Here is a 25235-nt window from a genome sequence, read left to right as displayed (position 1 = left end):
TAATAACTATAAATGGAGTATAATCTATAAAAATTTTAAATCACTGTGTTGTACACCCAAAACTAATACATAACATTGTAAATCAACTATATGTCGATAAAAAAGTGTGAAAAAATGTGTGACTTAGACTCAATTAAATACTACACATCGTATGGACTGCTGTGATGGTTTAAAGTGAGATGATGGAAGTAAAACACAAGACATTGCTTCTGCCCTCCAGCCCTTCACAAGTTTAGTCTGCAAACAGGTGAAGGTAAACGAGGGGAGAGCATGTAAAAATCTGAAGTGGGGAATGTTTGCTTTTAGCTTCTTCACATCCTTGAATGCTTTCTTAGATACCTGCGCCTCAAAAGTAACTGATTCCTCAGAGGGAAAATTAAGTCAAAACCATAGCATTCTTGAAAGAAAGTGACTCACCAGGTCAGTAGCACTGGGGAGAAGGGGTGTATGAGGAAAAACACAAGAGAGGGAGGCAGGGGTCAGATTGGACCCCCAGAGCAGAAGTGATTCCAGGAGTGGAAATAGCACCTGTTCCAGAGGGAAGTGTGAGGTGAGCTTGGGAGAAGGAAGGGGAGGGGGAGGGAGGGGGGAGAGGAAGAAGGCCTGAGGCCTGTGAGGGTGGGGTGGAGGGTTGGTCTGGGCTCCTGCCTGCTGTGGGCCTGAACCTTGGGGAGCCTGGTGTGGGACGCAGTGGACAAGGAAGACCTTCCATCCAGCCCACCGCTTAAAAAAATGGGAGAAGAGAGTTTAAAGCAAAGTGACTGGAGACAGGGCATACATCTACTTTCTGCATGGATGAAAAATTCAGACTAAAAGTAGCTTTGCCGTTTTCAGCAAAGGCAATTTTAGTGTCTTAATTATATTACTATTTTGGAGCAGCTTTTTTTAAATACTCTTCAATACTCTGTGAAAATCAGTCTTTTGTTAAAATGCTTTAAAAAAATTAATTTAAAAACAAACAAACAACAAAATCCAAATAAGCCTAAAGTTCGCTTCAACATGGAGAGGGCTTTGCCCCCTTGTTAAATAGACCTAACCTATCCTTCCTGTGACCATCCAAATGCCCCTCCAAGGCCTTTGTGATTCTCAGCCAGAAGTGCTCTCCACCTGCTCTGACCTCTCGGAATGTTTGCATCTCCCCAGGGGCACAAGTCACTTATGACCTCACCCAAGTGAGTGTGTTTGCCTCAGCAATGACAGTGAGATCTTTAAAAGTTCTGAAGCCCTCTCCCCACCTCCGACCACCCATGGTACCAGGTGTCACACAGCGAGCTGCAGGGTGAATTAATGTGGATGGCCACCTAGGAATGAAGTGTGATGTAAGGGCTTCTTTCCAAAACCGAACCTGTTCTTAGGGGAATGTCACTGAATAAAAATAATACTTCTGTTGGTGATGTATTTCTTTTAAATATATTCTTTTATTCTTCTAAATAATATGTTTGTGGGTGGTGTATTTCTTTTATTGCTGTGAAATTAGTAAAATAATACTATTAAAATCTTCGGAGGTAACGGCCATCACCTCTCTGAGAAATGTCGCCAAGCACCTGACCTTTACCTAATGTATTAGTTTCATATTGCTGCTGTGACAAATCACCTCAAACCTAGTGGCATAAAACAATACAAGTTGATTATCTGACACTTCTGTATGTCCCAAGTCCAACGCTGGTCTGTGCTGAAATCAAGGTGTTGGCAGAGCTGCATTCCCTTCAAGAAGCTCTAGGGGGCTTCCCTGGTGGCACAGTGGTTGAGAGTCCGCCTGCCGATGCAGGGGACACGGGTTCGTGCCCCGGTCCGGGAAGATCCCACATGCCGTGGAGTGGCTGGGCCCGTGAGCCATGGCCACTGAGCCTGCGCGTCCGGAGGCTGTGCTCCACAATGGAAGAGGCCACAGCAGTGAGAGGCCCGCGTACCACAAACAAACAAACAAACAAAAAGAAGCTCTAGGGATAAATCTATTTCCTTACCTTTTCCAGCTCCTAGAGGCCATTCACATTCCTTGTCTTGGGGCCACTCCCTCCATGGCCACTCTCACATCAGATCACTATGACCTCCTCTTCTGCCTCTCTTTTTCTACGTTTAAGGACTGTGACTACATTGGGCCCACTCAGATAATCCAGGATAATGTTCCTATCTTGAGGTCCTTAACTTAATCACCTCTGTGGAGTCCCTTTTGCCGTGCAAGGTCACATATTCATGATTCTGGGGTGTAGGACATGAGCATCTTTAGAAGGCCATTATTCTGCCTACCATACCTCCTGACACCTTGCTGTGTGTGTGTGTGTGTGTGTGTGTGTGTGTGTGTGTGTGTGTGTGTGTGTGACCAGGGTAACGACATAGGGGCCTCAGTCCTTTGAGCTGTCAGGAGAATCTGTGACTTGAGGTGGGGAGTGGCATTTTTGCCCATTGCTTCTGGCTGCCCAGGGCTGGGGAGAAGGAGGTTCAGATGTAGCCTTGAGATGTCTCTCAAAAACCTGTCATGCACTACTTAGTAACCCTTTTATAAAAGTTTTAAGAATGGGTTTAAAAGCCCTGGCTCCTGCTCCAGCTCCTGTCTTATTAGTATTCAAAATCAGGGGCAGGGCTTCCCTGGTGGTGCAGTGGTTGAGAGTCCACCTGCCGATGCAGGGGACACGGGTTCGTGCCCCGGTCTGGGAAGATCCCACATGCCGCGGAGCGGCTGGGCCCGTGAGCCATGGCCGCTGAGCCTGCGCATCCGGAGCCTGTGCTCTGCAACGGGAGAGGTCACAACAGTGAGAGGCCCGCGTACCGCAAAAAAAAAAAAAAAAAATCAGGGGCAGTCCATGCTTAACCATAGCAGATGAGCTGGCACCCTGCAATCATTCTTCCATGATACTGAGGACAATGAATCTTAGGGTTAAGGGTGAACCATTTAAGAAATATATTTTTGCAGAGGAAGCTTTAGAGGAAGTCTTTTTAGCAGTTTGAATCAGAGTATTGAAGTTCCTCAATCCAGTTTTTAACAGCAGCAGCTTCTTTTACAGATGTAGAATAGGACTCCCCCCCGCTTCTTTATTACATCTAAATTGATAAAGTTCAGCCCCTGGAGCCTATGTGGCAGTACACACAGTAGGTGTTTGAATAGCTGTTGATATCAATAATCCCCCAAATTACCCTTTATTTCTAGGCTAGGAATACATAGAAAAAGATTGAGATTGGTAACATTGGCAATATCTATTAAGGTATAAAATGTACATATCATTCCCAGCATTTCCACTTCTTGGTATCGTCCCAGAGAAACATCCACATATGTGTGTAAGGATGTGCAGTACAGCATTGTCTGCAATGGTCACAGATTAGCGACAGCTTAAATGTCACTTGAGGAGTGGCAAAACAAATGTGGCACATCCACACTAAGTAACTTAAAAAAATTAAGTTAGGTCCATATGTTCGAACAATGAATATGTTACACTGAGAAAAGCAAGCTCTGGAACAATGTGTATCAGTTTGATTCCTCTTGAAATTACATATTTTTAAAAATATATATGTAACATAGAAATTTTCAGAAGTATAAGCACTAAACTGGAAACAATTGTTATTCTGGAAGGGGACTGGGATGAGCTTAGAGTAGGGATGGGAAGTTGGTAAAGATGGATTTTTACTTTCATCTATATTGTGTGGATTTGGGTTTTTTTTTGCGGTACGCGGGCCTCTCACTGTTGTGGCCTCTCCCGTTGCGGAGCACAGGCTCCGGACGCGCAGGCTCAGCGGCCATGGCTCACGGGCCCAGCTGCTGCATGGCACGTGGGATCTTCCCGGACTGGGGCACGAACCCGCGTCCCCTGCATCGGCAGATGGACTCTCAACCACTGCGCCACCAGGGAAGCCCCGTGTGTGGATTTTTTTGCAATAAAACATTTGTGTTATCAAAATGTAAAAGGTATTTTAAATTAAAAAAAGAGAAACTGAAATAATCTAACTTTTTAAGTCGTCAAAACTGATGATCAAATCTATTAGAACGTCATATTGATATTTTACTAAACAGCTAAGACTGAAAGTTCAAAAGTACTTTTCCTATTTTGTTGAAAGTATGTGTGTGTATGTATATGTACTGTATATATTTATATTTACTACATACACCTAAATATTTGTACATGGATACTACATCTATCTACTATGTCTATCTATACACACTATATACATCTATATATACTGCATATATCTATATATGCTGGTAATAAAATGCATAAATGCTGCTTTGGTTTAATCATAGATAAATATCTCATTCTTTATCATTGTTCTTATTACTTATAATGGCAAAAATATCTCCTATATGATTATGATTAATCTGGTAACTGAATACTGTTTGCCTTTAAAATAATTCAATTAATTTTAGTAAATTAAAAAAGTTTTCTGACATAGTTGCAAAATTAAGAAAAAATGAAACGCTGGTTTACAATACGTAGCATCCCTTTAAAAGAAACCCTTCCAAGTGTGAAGAATGCGTTAAGGTTTTATCAAGTGAATGCTCTTTGTGTAGAAAAACTGATCTAAATCATGATTTAAACTTTAGAACCACTACAATCTTTCCACTTGGGCAAAACTTCTTGGAAACTGACAGGGTAGAGGGGTTATTTCAGACCTCTGGGGATATCCCAGGAAACAAAATCTCCTCTAAAGGAATTGTGCAAGATTGACACCAACAGGGATTCCTTTCCAGACTGCGTGAGACTGTAGATTGGGTGTTTAGTGCCACTGAGAAAAGGAGAAGCCACCAGGCTTTTTATTTACCCAGGGAACCGTCTCGAAGATATTCAATGGTCTGTGCCTGCGCCGACGTCTCCTGGGGGTGATCAAATCCTCCCCCTCACCCCGCAAAGAGGAGACTGTACCCAGACCCGCGATCACGCACCTGCCGGTTAACAGATCAGCCCTCCACATGCAGAGGCACTCGCCCAGCTGTGTCGGAGGATCAGAGCCGGCCCTCTGCCTCCCCCACCCCTGCGGAGCAAAGGGCGGTCATTTTCTGCTCCTCCGAGAGCCAGAAGTGTGCACATGCCTTCCATCACAATTAACTTAAGACTCTGAAACAACACAAACTCACCCACAACACGCTCAAAATCAATGCCATCAATACCCAGAAGGAGGATACCAAAAAGGCAAAACAAAACAAATCTATTCAGAGAGTAAATACGCAAAGCAACAGGGCTGGAGTCAGACACACTACAAGGTCAACAAATCCAAGACAAGTTCAAGTGCGGGCATTTTATAAACTGAAGAGCTGCCCAACATCCCAGGGGTCAGAAACGCAAAGGCCTTCAGGTGCCAGCTCATGGAAAGGTCTATAAGATAATAGAGGGTGGGCCTGTCAGGAGCTGGACTGCAGGGGCCCCAGGTAAAGGCATTCACATTCAATTTTTAAAAATTTCAATTCCTGCTGTGTGATTCCTATACAGAGTCTACCATCAAACAGAGTTAAATATGGGTGTAGGGTGGATAAAACTGAATGAAAGTCAAAGTCAGATATGTTGCCAAGAAGTCCACAGGGCATGAAAGGCAGGGCAGTGATCCTAGCTGTCATTATTTGAAAGGGTAGTGACCACTTGGTTTAAATCTTCAGAGGTAACAGCAAAACAAAAGTTAAAAGAAATGGCTTACTAAGCTCGAATATGAGGGATTCAGATTAGTCGCGTAGATTCTTGACATAAGTAACTGAGCTGGATTATGAAAAGATTGCACACATTCCCTTGGAAGGCTCTAAATAAAGGGAGCCTCCAAAAACAATAGGTGTGACCTTATTGGAAGGCAAGGGGTGGACCGAATGACCTGCCAAGGTCCTGATTTAAATATGTCTGTATAGTCAGCCCCTGGTTATCCAGCCCAAAGAAGAAGACAGTGACAAATCATCCTAAGCTGAAGATAATAAAGAGTTATATTTGCCTTTGGAATGTATTTTGGTACTTAAATTAGAACGTGTCTTTCTGATGCTCTGAGAATTCACAATGCGTCAATAACAGCCACAAAGGAGGCCTGACCTGGAGCTGGGAGGCTGCCCAATTTCGCCATCCTGTCCTCTATGTAAATCTTCCTCTTTGCTAGTGGTGAGCAATGTCATCTTTTAGAAGAACACCTGGCAGCCCAAGTTTTCTCAGACAGGGGCTGCCTGGCTCAGCCCTTTGCTGGGAGAAGAGACAAGGGCCTTTCCCTGGTCTCTGGCTGATTCAGAATAAAGGCCCAGGATGGTCTGGTTCTTGCTTCTAGAGGATGACTCCAAAGTGCTACAGGCCCCACAGGAAGCAGCAAGCTAGACAAGGTTTAGACATCTACTCTAAACTGCCTACGAATGATGGTCTAGCTGCTCTGCCACAGAAGACACAAAAGCAAATTTCTTGAGTTCCTTGGAAGAGAAAGAGAAAAAGGCTTCGCTGAAAAGGAAGGTGAAATGCATGCCCAGCACTGCGAAAGCAAGAAGCTGGGCGCTCAGGAGATGCAGTAACAATCCCCTGCCCCTCAAAGGATGGGCGGGATGGAAATCTGAGCTTGCCACCCATCGTCCAAGATGAAAGGAGAACCTGGTCATCATCGTGGGGGCCCAGGAGGAGGGAAAGATAGGAAGAAGGGAAGTTGCCTCACTGTTCTCTGGCCTCTGTCAGCTCCCAGTGCTTACCAGAGGGAGGCTGGTGTCATCTGGGAGGAGGCAGGGCCAACTAGAACATCTCAGAAGTGCATCACCGCCCCTTACCCAGAGACCCTGGCAGAGTGGCACAGGCTCCAGGAAGCAGGATTTGGCCAGGAAGGCTTCTCTTGGACTCAGAGAGTGACTGGACAGTCACAGAACAGAACACAGACAAGCTGCTTGGCTCCGGCCCTGCACAGGTCACCCCCGGCAATAAGGGTCATTACAACCATTCCTATTTCCCCCTTTTCTATCACACTCTGCTCTTTAGTTTTCCTTCCAAAGTCCCAGACAGTGCTGTCTAATTTAAATGTGGCTGTATAATATTAAAATGAAATAAAATGAAAAATCCAGCTCCTTGGTCACAGTAGCCACATCTCAAGTGCTCAACAGCCACACGTGGCCAGTGGACGCCATATTGGACAGAACCAAGATAGAACTTCTACATCATCGTAGAAAGTTCTATTTGTCAGCACACTAATCTAGACTTCCATGAGATCTAGAATCTAGGAACTTCTACTCTTCACGGTGTACAAGAAAAGAATAAATGAAAGAAGAAATGCACTTACAAAGTATCTTTTCTATACATCATCAGCACTAATCCTCACCACTGCCCTGTATGGTAGGCAGGGGTAGATTTCAACATGCCCATTTTACAGATGAGGAAAGTGGGGGCTGTGTAGTTAAGTAACTTGCACAAGGCTCACAACTATTGGATGACACAGGATTAAAACCAGGTTTTCCAATGCCAAAGTCAGTGGTTTCTACTGTTACATGCAACTGCTACAAATAATGTTACTTGCCATTTACTTTGTTCAGTGCTGCCATAAAAGCTCCAGCCTTCTAGAATGAGGTTGACAGGGCCCTGGAGTGTATTTATTGATTGGCTGGTTTTTGAAGTGATAACTAAACTTTGTACAATGTAGTTTAGCAGCTCTATAGTTAGGGAGCCGTGGGGTTCAAATCCTGACTCATCCACTTACTATTTACTTGATAGAGGGCAAGTCACTCACCATCTCTGAATCCTAATTTCCTTTTCTTGTATATTTACTGCATAGTGTTGTCAGGAGGATTAAATAAGACAGTGCGTGGAAAGGCTTAGCACAGTGCCTGGCACATATCAGTGCTCCATAAATAAGGATTATCAATGGTGACTGGCAGAATTTACAATGCACTCACGTACAACAGCGATTGAACCTTCACAATGGGGGGCGTCTTGCTATCTCCATTTCTGCAGATGATACATCTGAATCTTGGTGCGTAAGGGGCTGACTCAAGGTCATGCAACTAGAAAGCTGCAGATCTAAGGCATGAACTCAAGCTATTTGGACTCCAAATCTTTTCTTGATACACAATGTTGCGTCTCAGGAGAGAAGGGACCGGGGGCGCCGAGGCATGATTTAGAAGAAGTTTAACTATCCTTCTTCATCGCCAACTTCCCCCCTTCTCTGAAACAGGCAATTCATGTTTTCTTAGTCTTGTGTAAAATGCTGTGCAAAGGCAGCTTTGAGCATCCCCTTCTACCATAATTGTCACCCTTAAATCCCTCGTATATAGAGACTCTAGTGTCTCACTGGTGAGGAAGTAACACCTGCATAACCAAGGAGGCCAAAATATGAACAGAGTGCCTTGAAGCAGGGCATTCAAATCTTCTCCCTGGAAAGCCTGTGGATTAAGCACTTTTCTTCCAATCTACCCTCCATCCCAACTCACTGCTACAGCAAAAAGGCAAGGACACAGCCTACCAGAACCCAGCTGAGTCCGGCCAAGACCCAAGTGCATGAGAATGTGTGTTGTTGCAAGCCCCTGGGCTTTTGGAGCTATTTGTTATCTGGCCCTATTACAGCAAAAGCTGACTAATGTATCTGTCAAACCCAGGGCGGGAGGTACTTACCCTGCCACGACAATCTCAAAGTCCCCGTCGTGGTCCACATCAGTCACCGCCACTCCATAGTTGAGCTGGGTGGGGTTGCTGTCATAGTCAGGGGGCAGGACTGAGTTGGTGACGGCCGTGAACATGGGTTCAGCGCGCAGGGACCCCTCAGTCAGGGGCAGAAGCCACAGCAGCAGCAGGAACAGAAACATCTGGAACATCTGAAACCAAAAGTTACAAATGTTAGGTGCAGCAGTACCTTTCTTCCCTGTTCCTGGAGGGCTTGGCAACTCCTAGGCTGCCACTTTTCCACAAGACCTGTCCCGACTATGCTCTTTAAAACTGCAACCTGTCCCCATCATGTCAGGTCACCCTTATCCTGCTCTGCCTTTTCTTTTTCTACAGCACCTATCACTTTATAACATGCTGGATGACTTCCTCATTCATCATGTTTTGTTATTTAGTGTCTGTCTCCCTCAGCCAGAACATAAGCTCCACCAGGGCAAGGCTCTCTGTTTCGTTCATGTATGCACTCAAAGCCAAGGACAGTGTCTGGCACAAAAGAGGCACTCAGTACATATTTAGGAAGGAAGGAAGGAAGGAAGGAAAGGGAGGGAGGGAGGAAGGAAGGAAGGAAGGAAGGAAGGAAAGGGAGGGAGGGAGGAAGGAAGGAAGGAAGGAAGGAAGGAAAGGGAGGGAGGGAGGGAGGAAGGAAGGAAGGAGGGAAGGAAGGAAGGAGGGAAGGAAAGGGAGGGAGGGAGGGAGGGAGGGAGGGAAGGAAGAAATGGTAGAGTATAAACACATGGGCATCTCCCATCCTCTGGGAGAAAGGCTGGGAGAATGAAGAAAACAACAGATCTCAGACAGTCCAGGGGTGGGTGAGAGCCCCATGAGGGTCCATGTCTAGAACAATAGTAGAGGCAGTAAAGGATTATCCTTCTGTGGGACCTACCCCAGAGGCAGCCTGGAGGGAATCTGTGACTTGGAAGGTTCCCCTGCCAAGGTCCCTCCCTAGGGCAGCTGGCCGTCGCCTCCGGACCAGGAAGCAGTCAGTTATGGAATGTATTCCAGCAGGATCTGGCGAGCGGCACATCATTCACTTGGAGAAATTAAACCACTGTGTGTGTGTTTTATTATAAATTAATTATGTATAATCCATTGTATAATTCATTATTGTATCTCTAACATAACTCAGGGTGTTGCCAAACAGCCTGGAGCTGCGAGAGCTGGTGGCAGGCACGCAGGAGACAGATGAGAGTGGCCAAGGAGGTGGAAGAACTCCATCCTTTCCTGACGTGAGCCAGGGAGACACTGAGAACGCTACAGATAGCACCACCCCGAGCTGCTGCCCGCAGGCTTAGAATCAGAACGCTGAGAGTGTTCCAAAGGCTCCCCTGGGACAAGGCCCACAAGGCCTGCACAGGCAGCCCCGCAGGCAAGGCAGTGCCTTCCTGCCTACAGAGGGCGGCACACCTCTTCCTGATGGAACTTCTCCTGCTGGCTTGTCAGTGTGGCTGGCAGCCAAGAGCAAGGCTGAGTGAGGCTGATGTCTTAATGAAGAGAAGACCTGAAGACTGACTCCCCAGATGGAGACAGACATTCCTGCCAGCAAAGGAGCCTGCTCCAGTTCAGGACCCAGAGACCAAAAGGAAGGGCCCAGGCACTGTCTACGGAGCCAAACGTGATTCAGAAGCCTTCCTAATGCCTCGCTGGGGAGGCTGGAGAGAGGCACGGGGCAGGGCTCTAACTACAGGGCAGAAACTAACCTCGGCGAGCCTTCCTGGGAAGAAAGTTCTCGTAGCGTGCTTAGAGGGCACATGCTGGGTGTTGCACTATCAGAATGAGGTCAGTCCCAATTACAGAGATGTCTGAGCACAACAGCAGCATCTACTGGGCTGTCTAGTCGCTAAAGGCAAACACATCACTCCGAGAGTTCTGCAACTTGGCAAGAAGTTTGGTTGCATAAAGGAAACTCATAATTGGATTAATGAGCAGCTGGGGTGGGGTGGGGGAATGAGAAGCTAAAGAGTATTTAACAACCAGGTTAGCCATGCTGAAATGTAGCATGATCTGAAGGTCACAGGACTTTTCAAGGTATGAATTCTATTGTAGGGATGGCAGATGAGTTTCAACTTGACAGAAAAAACTGACTGGCAGTGGCTTGAAAGAGTACTGTGGTCAGCTTACAACATTTGCAATCAATGGGCATGAAGGAAAAACTGGTATTGGGCATGCATTCTAGAAGCTATTAAGTTCCTCCCAGGCACTACTACACTTGCAGTTTGGGTCACTGCCACCAGGGAGGCAGGTCCTATTAGGGTAATATAAGCATCTGGTAAAGTTTTCTAACGAAGGCCACGAGGGGCAAGAACCGTGATCCAGCCTCTTGATTTTTACCTTTGTTTGAAAAGTAGAACTTTTAATTAAAGGAGACATCTGAAAGAAATAGCTCCTCTGTGTTATCCAGTTCCAGATAAATAACCTAAAGCAAGATTAAACAGAAATAATACACCTGTGGGATGACCTCTGTTTTGCTTGGTGACCTTGAACAAGTCACAGCCTTGCTGGGTCCCACCTTGATTCTCCAAAATGAGGGTCTGGGAGGAGATCTCTAAAGGTCCTTTCCGGCTCTAAAATTCTATGATGAATTAAAGGATTCCTTTTAGAAGCAGACCTTCGGCAGTTTTTCTTCCCAGCTTCTTCTATAAACTTCAGACCAACCTGTGTCGTTTTCCTTTCTGAGCACATTAAACATATTTTGAGCAAAACAGCTATTCAGCAGAGCTCTGTAGCAGTTCCCTTGCAGGGGCCAAGCCCAGACAGGAACGTGCCATCATTAGTGTGGAACCGGATGCACTAGGCATGAGCAGACCAGTGGATGGCCTCCCCCCGGGGGGGTGGGCTGAGAGTGGAGCAGGGAGAGCAATTCCTTTATATTTCATTCTTCTGACATGCCAAAGGCTCCCAGGGCTGCTCAGCAGCAGCTGAAAGTTAGAGGGTCAGCCGAGGGCCTGCTGGGAAACAGTTGTGGTGGGAAACTTAGGAAAAGGCCTGGTAAATATCCCCCCTCTAGCTCAGGGCTCAGATGAAGGAAATCACTGAAATGCTCCTCTACACTCTGGCTACTCAGTGGTCGCCAGACCAACGGCATCGGCATTAGCGAGGAGTTTGTTAGGAATGCAGAATCTTGGGCCCTACCCCAGACCTAATAAATCAGAATGTGCATTTTTAACACGATTTCAGGTGATCTGAATGCACGTTAAAATTTGAGAAACATTGCTCGACCTTAGCTGTACGTTGGAATCACTTGGGGAGCTTTAAAAAATACCGTTGTCTGAAAATCATTTCTTGGATATGACACCAAAAGAACAGGTGACAGAAGAAAAAATAGATTACATGGACTGCATCAAAATTTAAAACTTTTGGGGACCACAGGACACTATCAATAGAGTGAAAAGGCAACCCATGTAATGGGAGAAAATATTTGCAAATCATATATCTGATAAGGGATTAATATCCAAAATATATAAAGAAGTCCTACAACTCAGCAACAACAACAAAACAATCCAATTCAAAATGGGTAAAGGACTTGAATAAACATTTCTCCAAAGAAGATATACAATTGGTCAATAAGTATATGAAAAGATGCTCAACATCACTAATCATTAGGGAAATGCAAATCAAACCCACAGTGAGATAATACTTCACACCCATTAGAATGGCTATAATCAAAAAAACAGGAAATAACAATTGTTAGTGAGGACGTGGAGAAATTGGGACCCTTATGCATTGCTGATAGGACTATAAAATGGTGCAGCTGCTGTGGAAAACTGCTGTGCAGCAGTTCCTCAAAAAATCCAAAAAACAATTACCATGTGATGCAGCAATTCCATTTCTGGGTATATACCCAAAAGAATTGAAAGAGGGGACTGGAACAGATATCTGTATACTCAAGTTCGTAATTGCATTATTCACAGTGGCCACAAGCAACCCAAGTGTCCATCAATCCATATGTCCAAAGTGTGGCATGTTCACACAATGGAATATGATATGCCTTAAAAAGGAAGGAAATTCTGACACGTGCTACAACATGGATGAACCTAGAAGACATTATGCTAAGTGAAATAAGCCAGTCATACAAACACTGTATGATCCCACTTATACGAGGTACCTGGAATAGTCAAATTCATAGAGGCAGAAAGAAGAGTGGTGGTTACCAGGGGCTGGGGGGACAGGGGAATGGGGAGTTAGTGTTTCACGGTTATGGAGTTTCAGTTTGGGAAGATGAAAAGTTCTGGAGATGGATGGTGGTGATGTTTGCACGACAACGTGAATGCATTTAATATCACTGAACTATATACACTTATAAATGGTCAGAATGGAAGTTTTATGTTATGTATATTTTACCATAATAAAAAAATACTCACGCCTGGTCTCATCACAAGATATTCTCACTCACTTGGCATAGGACACAGCAGGGGCATCAGAATTTTAAAAGCTCCCTACATGATTCTAACATGTTGCAAAATTTGACAATTTATACCAGTGCTCCAGTGCTTCTCAAACTTTAATATGTACATGGATCACCGGGTGGTCTTGTTAAAATGCAGATTCTGATTCAGCTGATCTGCAGGAGAGCCCAAGATTATATATTTTGAACAAGCTCCCATGTGATTCTGACCGTCCTGGTCCATAAACTACATGTTGAATAGCCAGGGTTAAGAAACCATACTATATATATACTCTCGTTTCTCTTCATATCGAATAAATCTTTCGCCTTTTACTAAAAAAAAAAAAAAAAAAAGAAACCATACTATATGCTATAGTGATTCGTTCAAGAAACTTCTCCTCTGCCTCTAGATCTAAGGGTCTGAAACCAATCCTAGGGCCATACAATCCTCAGGGCTGCAGGCTCGGTTGATCATTAGATACTCAAAGTACTAGCTATCTTCAGCTCAGTCAAAGTACCACAATTGATAGGGACTGACAAAGAGGGATTCTGACTCTAATTTTTGCAAAGAATTGAGAAGAAGGAAAGGGCTGGAACTGGAGTGGGGGGTCAGGTCTAGTAGACAAAAGATAGCTACCATTAATGCACAGAGCCTAGAGAAGATGGGGTATGGGCAGGAATTTGCAAGCCAAGATAGAGATGCATGCCAATGTGTTCCCCCAAACCATCGTGGTGCCCAGTACTAGGAGGCACTCAATTAACATTTGTTAAATGGATGAAGGAATAAGTCCAAATGAAAATGTGAATCAGCAGAAATTGCTTGCAACTTGTCATACAGTTATCTTAAAACTGTTCTTTCGGGCTTCCCTGGTGGCGCAGTGGTTGAGAGTCTGCCTGCCGATGCAGGGGACACGGGTTCGTGCCCCGGTCCGGGAAGATCCCACATGCCGCGGAGCAGCTAGGCCCATGAGCCGTGGCCGCTGAGCCTGCCTGTGCTCCGCAGCGGGACAGGCCACAACAGTGACAGGCTTGCGTACCGCAAAACAAAAACAAAACCAAAAAACAGTTCTTTCCCGAAAGCAATTCTTCTTAAACTGTAACGTGCTTACCAATCACCTGAGGGTCTTGGTAAAATACAGATTCTGATTTGGTAGGTCTGGGGTGGGGCCTGAGATTCTGCATTCTAACAAGCTTTCAGGGGATGCCGAGGCTGCTGGTCCGCAGACTTCACTTGTAGTAGCAAGGCTCTAGACCAGTGATTCTAAACCCTAGCTGTCCAATCGAATCACCTGGGGAGTTTTTAGAGCTATGCTGCTGCCCAGATCCTTCACCCCAGTTTCTGATTTAACTGGTCTGGGGTGGGGGTCGGGTGTATTTTTAGAAGCTCCTCTGATGATGTTAAGGGGCAGCCTGGGCTGAGAACCACTGCCCCAGACTCACAGTCCCCAGCTGGGAGTGTAAGCTACACTCTGATTTGAAGTGAAAAATGTTTCTACTACTGGAATTCATCACCAGCTTGTTGAGGTCTACCAAGAAAATCTATTTAGCCAGAGAGCATCATAGGAAGAGGCGGGATATGGAGTTTGGGGAAGAAAGCAGAGCAGGATGGTACTGCCTGAAGCAGAAGGACAGCAGGTGCTGGAGTGACCTCAAGTTTTACACAGTTGGCTCAGAAACCTGTCACACCACTGGGAACATCTCAATCTTTGGGGAGAATGTGGAGAAAAGCTAAAAATCGAATTTTAAAAAGTATGTTGAACTGAACTTTTTTGTTTTCTTGAATGCTGTGTAACAAGCACCTACTAGCTATCTACAGGTAGCAGTGGCGTTAAGTAGTAAGTAAGAAGTGTTAAGTGCAATGGGAAGACATCTGGGGCAGTGCAGCCCGGGGGAGGCGAGGATAAATATCAGTGGCAGGGCTTGGCCAGAGGGTGCAGGACCGGAACACCTGGGCTGCTCCTGCAGGGGAAGGGAGAGGAGGGGGCAAAGAGGGCTCTTAACAAGGGCGAGAGGTGGTCGGGCTTGTGTTTCAGGCGGTGGGAAGAATTGCTTTGTAATAATTTCTTAAAAGTATTCTACAAGCTAACAATCCTCAGTGGGATCGAGAGAAAGATAAATAAACAAACCAAAGCCCAGAGTCGGGGACCTGGATTTGGACCTCAACTCCACCAGAAACTAGCAGGTTCTTAATCTTTCGGATCTCCAGTGTCCTCATCGGTAACCTGGGAATCCTATGACATGCCGAGGTTTCCAGGGTTAAGCGAGCTAGTGAACGGCTCTCGGGGGCCAGGCTCGCTGCTTATTTCCGTTCCTTTCACACAGATAGCTGTAAGGCTAGACAGTCTTTAGACACTGGCTGTGGGTCACATGCGGCCAAACTCAGTTTTCTGCGGCCTCGGGACTTTCCTGAATTGGGTCTGAAAACTGGTAACCAAGCAACCTAGATCTCTGATGTAGGGTCAGGCAGCTGTGGCTTCCAGGGCAATTTTTAGGGCAAGCAGTTCTTTAGCAATTATCGCAAGAGCCAAGGACACCGCCCTGAGCTCTCACAAAAGGAAGAGCCCTGAATGCTTCAGATGTTGGGAACCAGCAGGGAGCACAGACCCTTTCTAGAAGCTGTAGGAGGGCAGAGGCTTGAGGAAGAGAGGCAGCCACAGAAGCATTCCGCCCTGTATGGGCTGGGCCACCGGATCTACACAGAGGAGCGCCTGGGACTAAGGCGTCATTGGAGGAGAGCTAGGGGAGCTTACTGACCCACAGTGACACTTCCTGTGGACCTCCAATGAGCCTGGGGCTGTGCTCGGTGCTGGGGTCACAGGGAGAAAGCTAGTCAACATTTGCAGTACAAGGTGAGGGGTGCTGTGGAGGAGGGGCACAAAGGTATCTAAACCAGCCAGGTGGAGGGGGAAAAGAAGAATGTTCTGTGGAGGTAGGATGGTGTAGCTGAGCGGTAAAGGATGCTAAGAAGTTAGCTGGATAAGGACAGCGAGGAGGAGAAGAGAAGGAAGACAGCAGACTCCTCAAAGGTCTGGCGAACCAGATGCCATCCCAACCTGCCCTCCTAGCACTGCCTATTTAAAGGTCCCACACTGGGTCATGAGTTAGAGGGAGCACTTATTTTTCCCTCCCCAGGTTTCCATCCGGAGGACCTTCCATTGGATGAGAGCGCTGGTTCTCAACCAGGGGTGATTTGCATCCCTTGCCCTCAACAGCTGGCAATGTCTGGAGGCATTTTGGGTTGTCCCACCAGGGAAGGGGGGTGCTACTGGCATCTAGTGGGTAGAGGCCAGGGATGCTGCCAAAACATCCTACAATGCAGGGGACAGCCCTCTACAACAAAGAATTATCCAGCCCAAAATGTCAGTAGTGCTGAGACTGAGAACCCCTGGACTAGTGTATCATTCCTGACTCCCCTCCTTTTCCCACTCCCTCCTTCCAAGGGCGGGAGCAGGGACTCACCAGATGGGTCAGTTTGGGAAAACTGGGCCCGGAGAGCCTTTTCTGGACCTGCCTCCCTGCAGAGGCCACTCTCTGCCATGCGCTGAGCTTGGCCAGGCAGGCTCAGGCCTGCCCCCACCCACAGGGAGGGCTGCAGTGGGGATGCAGTTACATCAGCTCCGTGAATCCCACTTTGAAGCCTGGCCTTCCAAACAGCTGTATCTGTAATGATGGTAGCGTTTTAATCTCCATCTGTCTGAGCCCTGCCTCTCTCTTCCCCTCCCCTGTCCCTCCCCACCTTTCTTTCCCTTCATTGGTCCTGAATCTGAACAGGGAAGTGGGATGCTGTTCATTGGACCCTTTCAAACCCCAACACTCAAACTGGAGATCTGGAGTCATATTTGGTTCTTGCTTCTTCCTTATTCTTCACAACTGCTGGATCACCGAGTCAATCCACTTCATGAATCTCTCTCGAAGCTGCCCACTCTTTCTATCCCCACTGCTGGGGATTTGCCCCCTTTATCCTTCAACTGAACAGCAGTAATATTTGTTCACTGCTCCCCCTTTCTTCTCATCTCTCCCTACTTCCACATTAGAGCTCCCTTTCTAAATCTCGGAGCTGATCATGTCACTCTTCAACCTAATTCACGGGACCCTGTACACAAGGCAAACGGAGATTTGTTTTTAATTGCAATTTCATATAACAAGTACTATATGAGGAATGGGTAGTAATAACAACACTTACCTACCACCGACTATGTGCCAGGCACTACTCCAACCCTTTACATGGATGATCTCATTTAATCCTCATAGTAACCTTGTGAGGTAGGTACCACTTTTGTCCCCATTTTACAGATGAGGAAATGAAGGCACAGAGAGGTTAAGTAACTTGCTCAAGGTCACACAACTAGTACGTGGTAGAGCCAGGATTTGTGTCTAAGCCATTTGGCTCCAGAAATGGTGCCCTTGGACACTACACTAAACAATGTCTTTCACTACACCAGACTTGTCTTAAAGGAAGTAAGATGGGAGCACAATGGAAGGAGCAAGCATCTCTGCCTGGGGGTGCTGGGGAAGGCCTAAGAGGCAGTGATGAACTGGCCAGAGGGACAAGGTGGAGAAAGCATTCCAGGCTGAGGAGCCAGCACGTGCATGGTGGCTGAGCAGGGTCATGCAGCCCCAGGAGGCTCAGGGTGGCTGGGACAGGACGGATGGTGGGTCGGGGCGTGGCTAGGAGGTCAGAAGAGGCTGCGGAGGCCTGGCACAACACAAGCCAGAAGGGTGAGGGATGACTTGGCTGGAGGGACGTGTTGGAGAGAACACTGCAGCAGCGGGGTGTGGAGGAGGCCGTGGGAGCGTGGGCCTGGAAACAGAGAGGCCAGCTAGGAAGCAAATACTGTGGCCCAAATGGAGAGAAAGCTGCCATTCAGTCATTCACTCGGTCATTCATTCGCTAGTCTTATGCACCTCTGTCAGGCACTGTCTGGGCATCGGGAAAACAGCTGAGAACAAAATGAAGTCTTTGCTCCCGTGGAGCGTATATTCTAATGCCTCAGTCATCGGCGTTTCTCCACCCCGTCCCCCGTCCCCGTCTTCCGCATTGCCAGCCTGGAAGACAAACACCAGACCTTCTGTACCTCCCCAGCCCCCCGGGGCCACCATGTCCTATGCATCTTCCCCAGCACCGTGAAAGTATAAGCCTTCCTCTTCCTTCCCGCTACCTGGAGAGAACTCCAGATGCTGCCTGCGGCTGCACTTATAGAAAAGAGGCCTGGTCCTGCTCCAGAACAAGGCAAACGAAAACGCAGGGGACCCAGGCTGGGAGATGCCACAGAGACCCGCAGGCTAGTGAAATGGTGTTTCTGAAAGTGAGAGGACAAATGGAGTCTCCCAGCCTCACGCACAAGGCAGCGCAGGTCCGTAATGAGTATTATCAACTGCTCGGACTTCCGGGTCTGTAAAATGGGAAAGGAAATGAGATAACGCATGCGCAGTGCCTGGCAAAGTCCATACGTGGTAGGTAATGGCGACGACAGTGATGCTATTAGTACCGCATAAATGTTTTTCGAATGAACGAATGCATCTCAGGAGACGGAGTCCAGGCCCACCAGGTGCTCCCTGTCGGGGAGTAGCTGCCGAGTGTCGAATGGAACTCACGGGACTGTCAGACGTTGAGGCATAGGCTGGCTTCTGTGACTAATTCGTCTAGGGACCTGGTGGAGTTCTTTGACATTTTAAACACTGCTTTCCAAATGCAAAACCCCTCAGTTTATAGTCACATACACATCCATTTTCAAGCATTTTGCAGATGCTAAGGGCCAGGTTAGAAATGATGTCTGAGGCATGGCTTCTGACCTCAAGGAGCTGACAGTCCTCTAGGGCGGACACATGATACAGGCGTAGGCATTCAGAGTAGCAACAGGTACAAAGTGCAGACGTAGCCCGTAGGAGGGAGGGATTACGTATCGAGGTGTGTAGGGGGTGGGAAGGGCAGGCAGGAAAGGCCCCCTGGAGACAGGGAATCTGGATTCCAATGGGAGCTACATTCCAGGTGGATTTGACTCAGCTCGGTGCAGATGGCAATGCCTTTGGAATGCAGTGTCTGGGGTGCGGAGTGGAGGGTGCAGGAGAAGGCGGAGACAGTCTTGCGTGGAGGCAGCAGCTGGGGCCTGTAGAACCCGCCTGGCGCATCTGGGAAGGAGCCTGGAGTCACCCGGTGAGGGAGGTCTGAAGTCGGGTAGAGATCCGATTAGATTTGGGGCAACAGTGTGCAGAACGGCTAGACTGGCTGGTTTCCAGAAAGTGAGTGAGAGTGTCACAGAGGGGACTTGGACGTCCCGGAGCTGTGGGTAGTTGACGGTGCGGTACTGGATGACCTCCAAAGTTCTCTTCCGAGCCTAAGTGTCTATAGGTCAGGTTTTTTTCCTAAATCATTTAAAATGCATTAGCGGACCTTGCTATTTAAAAGCGTTCTCCTGGGAATCTTTCCGTGAAGCCATGATTCACTCTCCAGTCTGTCTTTGGTGGAAATCCAAATGATCGTCTCTTCTATCAGCTTACAGCTACCAAGACAGACCTGCACGGAGCTTCCTTGTAGCAGCCTGGTGGAGGATGGGGGCAGTGGGCACCCGCCAGAAGTGAAGGGGAGGAGAAACTCAGCCCTGCTCCAGGCTTAGAGCTGGTACCATCTCACAAGTGGGCCCTGTGTGGGCTCCTCAGACCCTGCTTGATCCGTGGGACCTTTGGAGGTTTACAGAGCCCTGGGGCCAAGCGCCAGCTCTGGGAAGAAGGAGCCCGAAGGAAAGCTGGCCTTATGGACCCAGGCCTGTCTGGAGATCCACTTTAATACCAAGGGCCACATCTGCCCCAGACTGGCCGCCTACATTCACACATTCATTTGTTCACCCACCGAGCACCTGTGGAGCCCCTCCATATGCCAAGCACTGTGCAAGGCACTGGGTTTACAGCTGAGAACAAAAGACACATGTCTCCACCCCCGCTGCTTGCAAGGCAGCATTTCTCCTTCTTGGGAACTCTTCTTTCCCCACCTGCAAAAGGCTCTTTGGATATACATAGCTTCTCGGATGACTGGTGCATGATTGCGATTCCAAGAAAGAGTCTGTTCTTAGACTAGGGCGAAAGGGAACGTGACATCACTAAGGCAAGGCGACAGAAAGGGCCCGTGTGCTCACCGACTCTGACTACAGGGACTGACCTCCAGAGGCTGGGCTGCCCTGGACACACAAGATGCTCACCACCTGCACGACAGGAACTGGGTGAGATTTGAGCGAGCTTGCCCTCCCAATTTGGGCAGGGAGGGGTGGAGCCTTGGTCCTCTAAGGACAGCCTCTAGGAACTTCCCACCTCCAATCCTGAGGGCAAGGGCAGGGCGGGGCCTTCAGTGAGAAACTCCAGCCCAGGCTGCTCCCATGACCCCTGCAAGGTTCCTCTGCCTGTCCAGGTGGGGGACAGGGGTTCCTCGGCAACCTGCTGGTCCGGAAGGAGGGCAGGGACAAAGGAAATCCGGAGGAGGGGGTGGCTCTCAAGGTAGGTGGAGCGGCTGTTAGGGAGGGAAGAAGTCCCCACGGTCCCTTCCTCAGTCAACAGGACCCCTTAGCTCCACAGTGATTCCCATGACCTTGTCACTGTACTTGTTGGGTGCAAACAAAGATAAGAGTAACTGGAAGCCACAGGAAGGGTCATTTTACACTCTTGGCAACACGATTCCTTTGTGGCTAATTCAAGTAATATGTCAAAATGTCCCTTGGAAGAGATCTTTAAGAATATGTCTTTTAAGTAAACAAGGTTTTCCTAATTAATGACACGCCTGCCCACCCCTCCAAGTTCCTTGCAGAACTTCCCTGGGCCAAGAGGGCTGAGCAGGAAAGGGTGGTGAAGTCGCGGAGGGAGCGGGGACAAATCCAGCCGCGTGTCAGTTGGGGAGCTATCGGTTTCTCCGCCGGATGTTGATCAGATTTCCTGGGCTGGAACCAACTCACAGGGCCCGGGTACTGGAATTTTTCCAAGAAGCAAACGCTTTGCTTCTTACGAAGTCAACATGATTTCTTTCAAGGAAAATTTTTATCCTTTCTTTTTTGTAAGTGTCTAGGGTTTTTGAAGGGCAAATCTTTGGACTTTTCTCTAAAGACAATGATTATGATATAATTATCATTCGCTAAGACCACCCCTGACCCCACATGCACTCACAGAGAGGCCTGGGGGTAGGGGAATGACGTGCCCAAACGTGTACCATGAGTCAGTGGCATAGCCAGAAATAGAACTTTCCAAACTCCCAAATTCCTAATCATAGCAATATTAATAATAGTCTCTTTATAATTTTCTAAGTGTTTTCACAGCTCACATTGAATCTTTACAACAACTTTGTGGAGAGTCTGGGTAAGTCATTCTCAGGAGACAGCAGATCTGAGGTCCAGACCAGCTTTGCCACTTGTTTGCTGTGTGACCCTGGCTGGTCTATTCACCTCTCTGGATCTCAGCTATAAAGTGGGAGCATTGGGTGAAAATACTTCTAAAATCCCTCCCACCTCTAACATGCTGTGATTCCATGATGTGATGCTCTGGTCCAGGGTTTCTCCACCTTGGCACTAGTGACTTCTTGGGCCAGACAATTCTTTGTTGGGGGGCTGTCCTGGGCATTGTAGGATGGTTAATGTCATCCCTGGCCTCTACCAACTAGATGCCCAAAGCACTCCCTGCCCCAGTTGTCACAATCAAAAATGTCTACACACATTGTCAAGTGGGCAAAGTAATCCCTCCGTTCACTGCCCAAGGACTTCAATAAGGTCAAGACCATGTGGTTCAGTGGAGAAAGGTCTTCCTGCCCCCGCCTCTTCCCCAACCCCTGCACACTTTTCCACACACTTTTCAAACACAAACTCCTAGTTCTTTGCTACTTCTCATTTCTTAAATGCCCTCCGTGGTCCAGCGTGTGTTTGGTGTGATAATGAACCAATTGATTTCATACCTTCTCTTAAAGAGAGTTCACAGGTTTATGTCCCCTAAGCAACCAGCCAGGCTCCCCAGAAATCCCTCGCAGAACCCTGGATGGCCTGGAAGCCTGTATCTGCAGCCCGCAGGAGGCTCGGTGAGCACGGATTTGTCAGCACTCTTAAATCACTGGGCTCTGAGGAAGCCTTCTCCCAGCACAAAGATCCTTCCTTAGGAATCAATAGCTCAAGGCCTTCTATCACACTCAGAATTATCCTGGGACCTGTAAAATTTCTTTTCCCCAAGCATGGCAGAACCCCGAAATGAAAACCCCAACACGGGGGAGGGAAGAGGGCAAGGAGGGAGTCCTGCCAAGGAGGCCTTGTCCGCAGCCCAGATGTTGCTGTGAGCAGAGGCTGATGTGCGAACCTGGACACTCGGTCTCATTCGCCGGGAAATGGAAGACCCAGTGTGGTTCCCAGGGGTCCTGCAATAATGTCCTCTCCCAGCTGAATACCTCTTTACATCTCACCAAGGGTAGAGGCATGTTAAAGACTATCTTCCTTGATTTTCACTATCCTACGCTCATCACAGGTTGCCAGCCTCATCATTTTGCAGAGGAGGAAACTGAGGCATGCAGAGGTTAAGCGGTTTGTCCAAGGCACCTGAGCAGGAAGTGAGGAGTCGGATTCTAAGCCTGAGTCATTTCCACTACTGAGCTGCCTTCCCAGCGAGAGTAAGATTAAGGGTCAACCATCTGGTGAGGTTCATGAAAGAGGCGACTTCTTGTTTCCTCAGTGTCTAATGCCACTCCCCCATTCAAACAAAAATACAGAGGTACTGTGCTATAGCTGTATTTTATGTAAGTATATTCCTCTGGGCTTATCCAGAACCAAACCATGCCTTGGGAATGCTGGCACAACTCTTCAGCTAGAGCTGGAATCAGGCGCAGATCCCAAGCACAGCCTCTCAGAAACCCTGCTTTCAAGGAGGGGGCTGTGGCTCTCCGGTGTTCCACATTATCCTACCACCTCCCTCCTCTACCTGAAGAAAAAGACCCAACTTGTCTGTGAGCCTGAAGGAGATGAGGAAACTCAAGCACCTTCCCTGGCAACAAGCATCCCTCAGGTGAGCCTTAGGGACAGAAGAGGATCCGCCTCTTGGAATTTTGGCTCCGCAGCACTGGTCCCTCCTGAGGGTTGCTGGCAAGTCTGCAGAGGCTCGGGGCGGGGGGGCTCTATGCAGAGTGCAAAGGAGCAGGGTGGGGAGAGGACACAGAGGGGGCAGCCCACAGGCCACTCAGCAAACCTCCTTCCCAGGGCCTGGCTCAGATGTCAACAGCCAGCCTCACAGAAAAGAAAAAGGGCAATGGAAATGGTAGTATCTTCCAGGTCACCCAAGAAGCCCTAATATGAGGATTTTGCAAAAATAGAACATCCTAGAACTCTGACCTTGAGCTGGGAGCAGCAAGGATGGGGAAATGGGCAAATACTGATTGGAAACTCTCCACTTCACCCAGGATCTGAGTACTGGAGGCCCCATAGGCAGTGGTGCGACTACAGGTCAGAGAGACCTCACTCTAGCATGCCTGAACAGAAGGAAGGAAAAACTCCAGGCTTGGGTTCCAAGACCACCGCAAGGGGCTGGGCATATCTGATTCCTACGTGTGTGGACAGAAACCAGGAGTCGCATTGCTTTTGCCTATAAGACCACTTGAAATAACAAGACAAGGTAATGGAGGAAGGGGAAAGAATAATTAGGAATTTCTGTTACCTGTATATGTACATTATGAGAACTTTATCTGCTCCTCACCTCCTCAGTCTGAATAACAGATTCAAAGGAAATTTCCCCCAGTTTACTAGATTTATTAATTTACCGATGTCTTATCAGTCAGCAATTATGAACACTTACTGTGCAGAGAACACACGTCCATCTCCATAGTAAAGAGGAAGCAGGTCATGGGAGCGGAAAGAGCTCTAAGTAGAGGACTGGAAATCCTAGGACCCAGTCCTATCCTTCCACCAAATAGCCATGTGACCTTGGGCAAGATACTTGCCTTAACTGGGTTTCAGTTTTCTCATCTGTAAATTAAGTGTGCATGTGGGACGGCGTTGGAGTAGGTGCTCTTCAAGGTTCCTTTCTTCTAGCTCTAATATTCTTGGGCTCTATGAGTCGTAAACAAGTTCAAAGAACACACCAGCACCAAACACAAAGGATGATCTCAGAGAGCAGGTGGGGCTAGGTACGCCGCGCGCTGGGCTGGCTCCCCGAGCTCTCTGCCACCCAGCGCTGTGCCCGGGAGCTCGGCTTTCACGGGGAAGAAGAGCTAGCTTCCCCTAAGGCTCCTCCCCATCTTGGAAGCCTAGGCACCCGGCCGAGGCCAGTAGCTTCCCAGGCCCGGAGCTGAGCCTGGTTCGCTGGGTGACTCCCCACTACCCCAGGCACATCCCTCCTCACCTGCTCCGCCCCCTCCCAGCCCCGGTGCCCTCTCCCCAAACAGCTGACCTCCAGGACGCCCCCGACACCTTCTCTGCAACTATGAGGGCTATCGCCCCCGCACCTCCGCTCCCACCTCTCCTCCACCTCCGGCCCCGCACCCGCCTCTACCCCAGCCCGCGGGAGGCTCTGCGCGCCAGTCGAGTCCTGCGCCTCTTGGCAAGTTGGAAGCCAAGCCGCCGCCGCCTTAGCGGTCTCCGTCTTCCCCGATTCCCGGGTGCCACCCCCGCCAGCCCGGCGGGCGGATCGGGGTGGGGCGTAAAGGGCGGGAGAAACTTTCTCTGCCTGAGTGGGTGAGGGGCACCGGAGCGGGTACTCACGCCGGCGTCTGCGCTCGGAGCCATCCTCGGGCTCTCTCAGCCCCACCGCCTGGGGGCGTCGGAGAGCGGGAGCTCGCTGCCGCCTCTGCCGCCGCCGCCGCTGCCTTCCAGCTCCCAGTCCCGGTCCCGGGCTGGCCTGGAGCCTCCCGCCCCGACGCCGCTCGCTCGCTTTATACAACTCCACTCGAGCGCGCCCGGGCTTATGTAAAGGCTGGCGGAGACCCGCAGCCAATGGCGCCGCAGCTGGAGCTGAGGGCCCGGGGGTGGGGGGCGCCCGCGTGGCCAATCGCGGCCCGGGGAGCCCGGGGAGCCGGGTGGGGGGAGGGGCGCCTCCCCTCGCTGATTTAGAGCCGGGATTGCGGTGGCAGGCGGTGGCAGCCGCCGGCAGCCCGGCCGGCCGGGCGCGACGCGTCGGGCGCTGGGGTGGGCGGCGGCGAGGGCGGGTGCCCCCCTGCGCCCCACCGCTGCGTCGCGTAACCTTCAGGAGGCAGCGGGACCTGGCGAGGGGGGCGAGGGCGTCTGGCTGGGCGCTGGGGGCCGGGGGCTGGCGGGAAGCAGGGGTCCCCCGGGAGGAAG

General features: G+C 48.8%; 1 protein-coding gene across 5 annotated transcripts in view; it reads right to left on the bottom strand.

Annotated features, from left to right (window-relative positions):
- The window catches only part of CRTAC1 (cartilage acidic protein 1), a 132344-nt gene extending 107351 nt beyond the window's left edge, over window positions 1-24993 (bottom strand). Inside the window, exons 1-2 of one of the 5 annotated variants that reach the window (XM_067709769.1) lie at window positions 24660-24993; window positions 8529-8728 (exon numbers count right to left, since the gene is read on the bottom strand). In XM_067709769.1, the coding sequence (XP_067565870.1) occupies window positions 8529-8728; window positions 24660-24683 (224 nt within the window). In that variant the 5' untranslated portion in view covers window positions 24684-24993. The remainder of the gene's footprint in view (window positions 1-8528; window positions 8729-24659) is intronic. The other 4 variants (XM_067709768.1, XM_067709766.1, XM_067709765.1 and 1 more) reach the window with 4 other exon arrangements.
- Window positions 24994-25235: the final 242 nt, after the last annotated feature.

Source organism: Pseudorca crassidens, chromosome 16, assembly GCF_039906515.1.
Source record: "Pseudorca crassidens isolate mPseCra1 chromosome 16, mPseCra1.hap1, whole genome shotgun sequence".
NCBI classification, from domain to species: domain Eukaryota; kingdom Metazoa; phylum Chordata; class Mammalia; order Artiodactyla; family Delphinidae; genus Pseudorca; species Pseudorca crassidens.
Note: the sequence above shows the minus strand (reverse complement) of the source record. Positions and strands in the feature narration are given on the sequence as shown.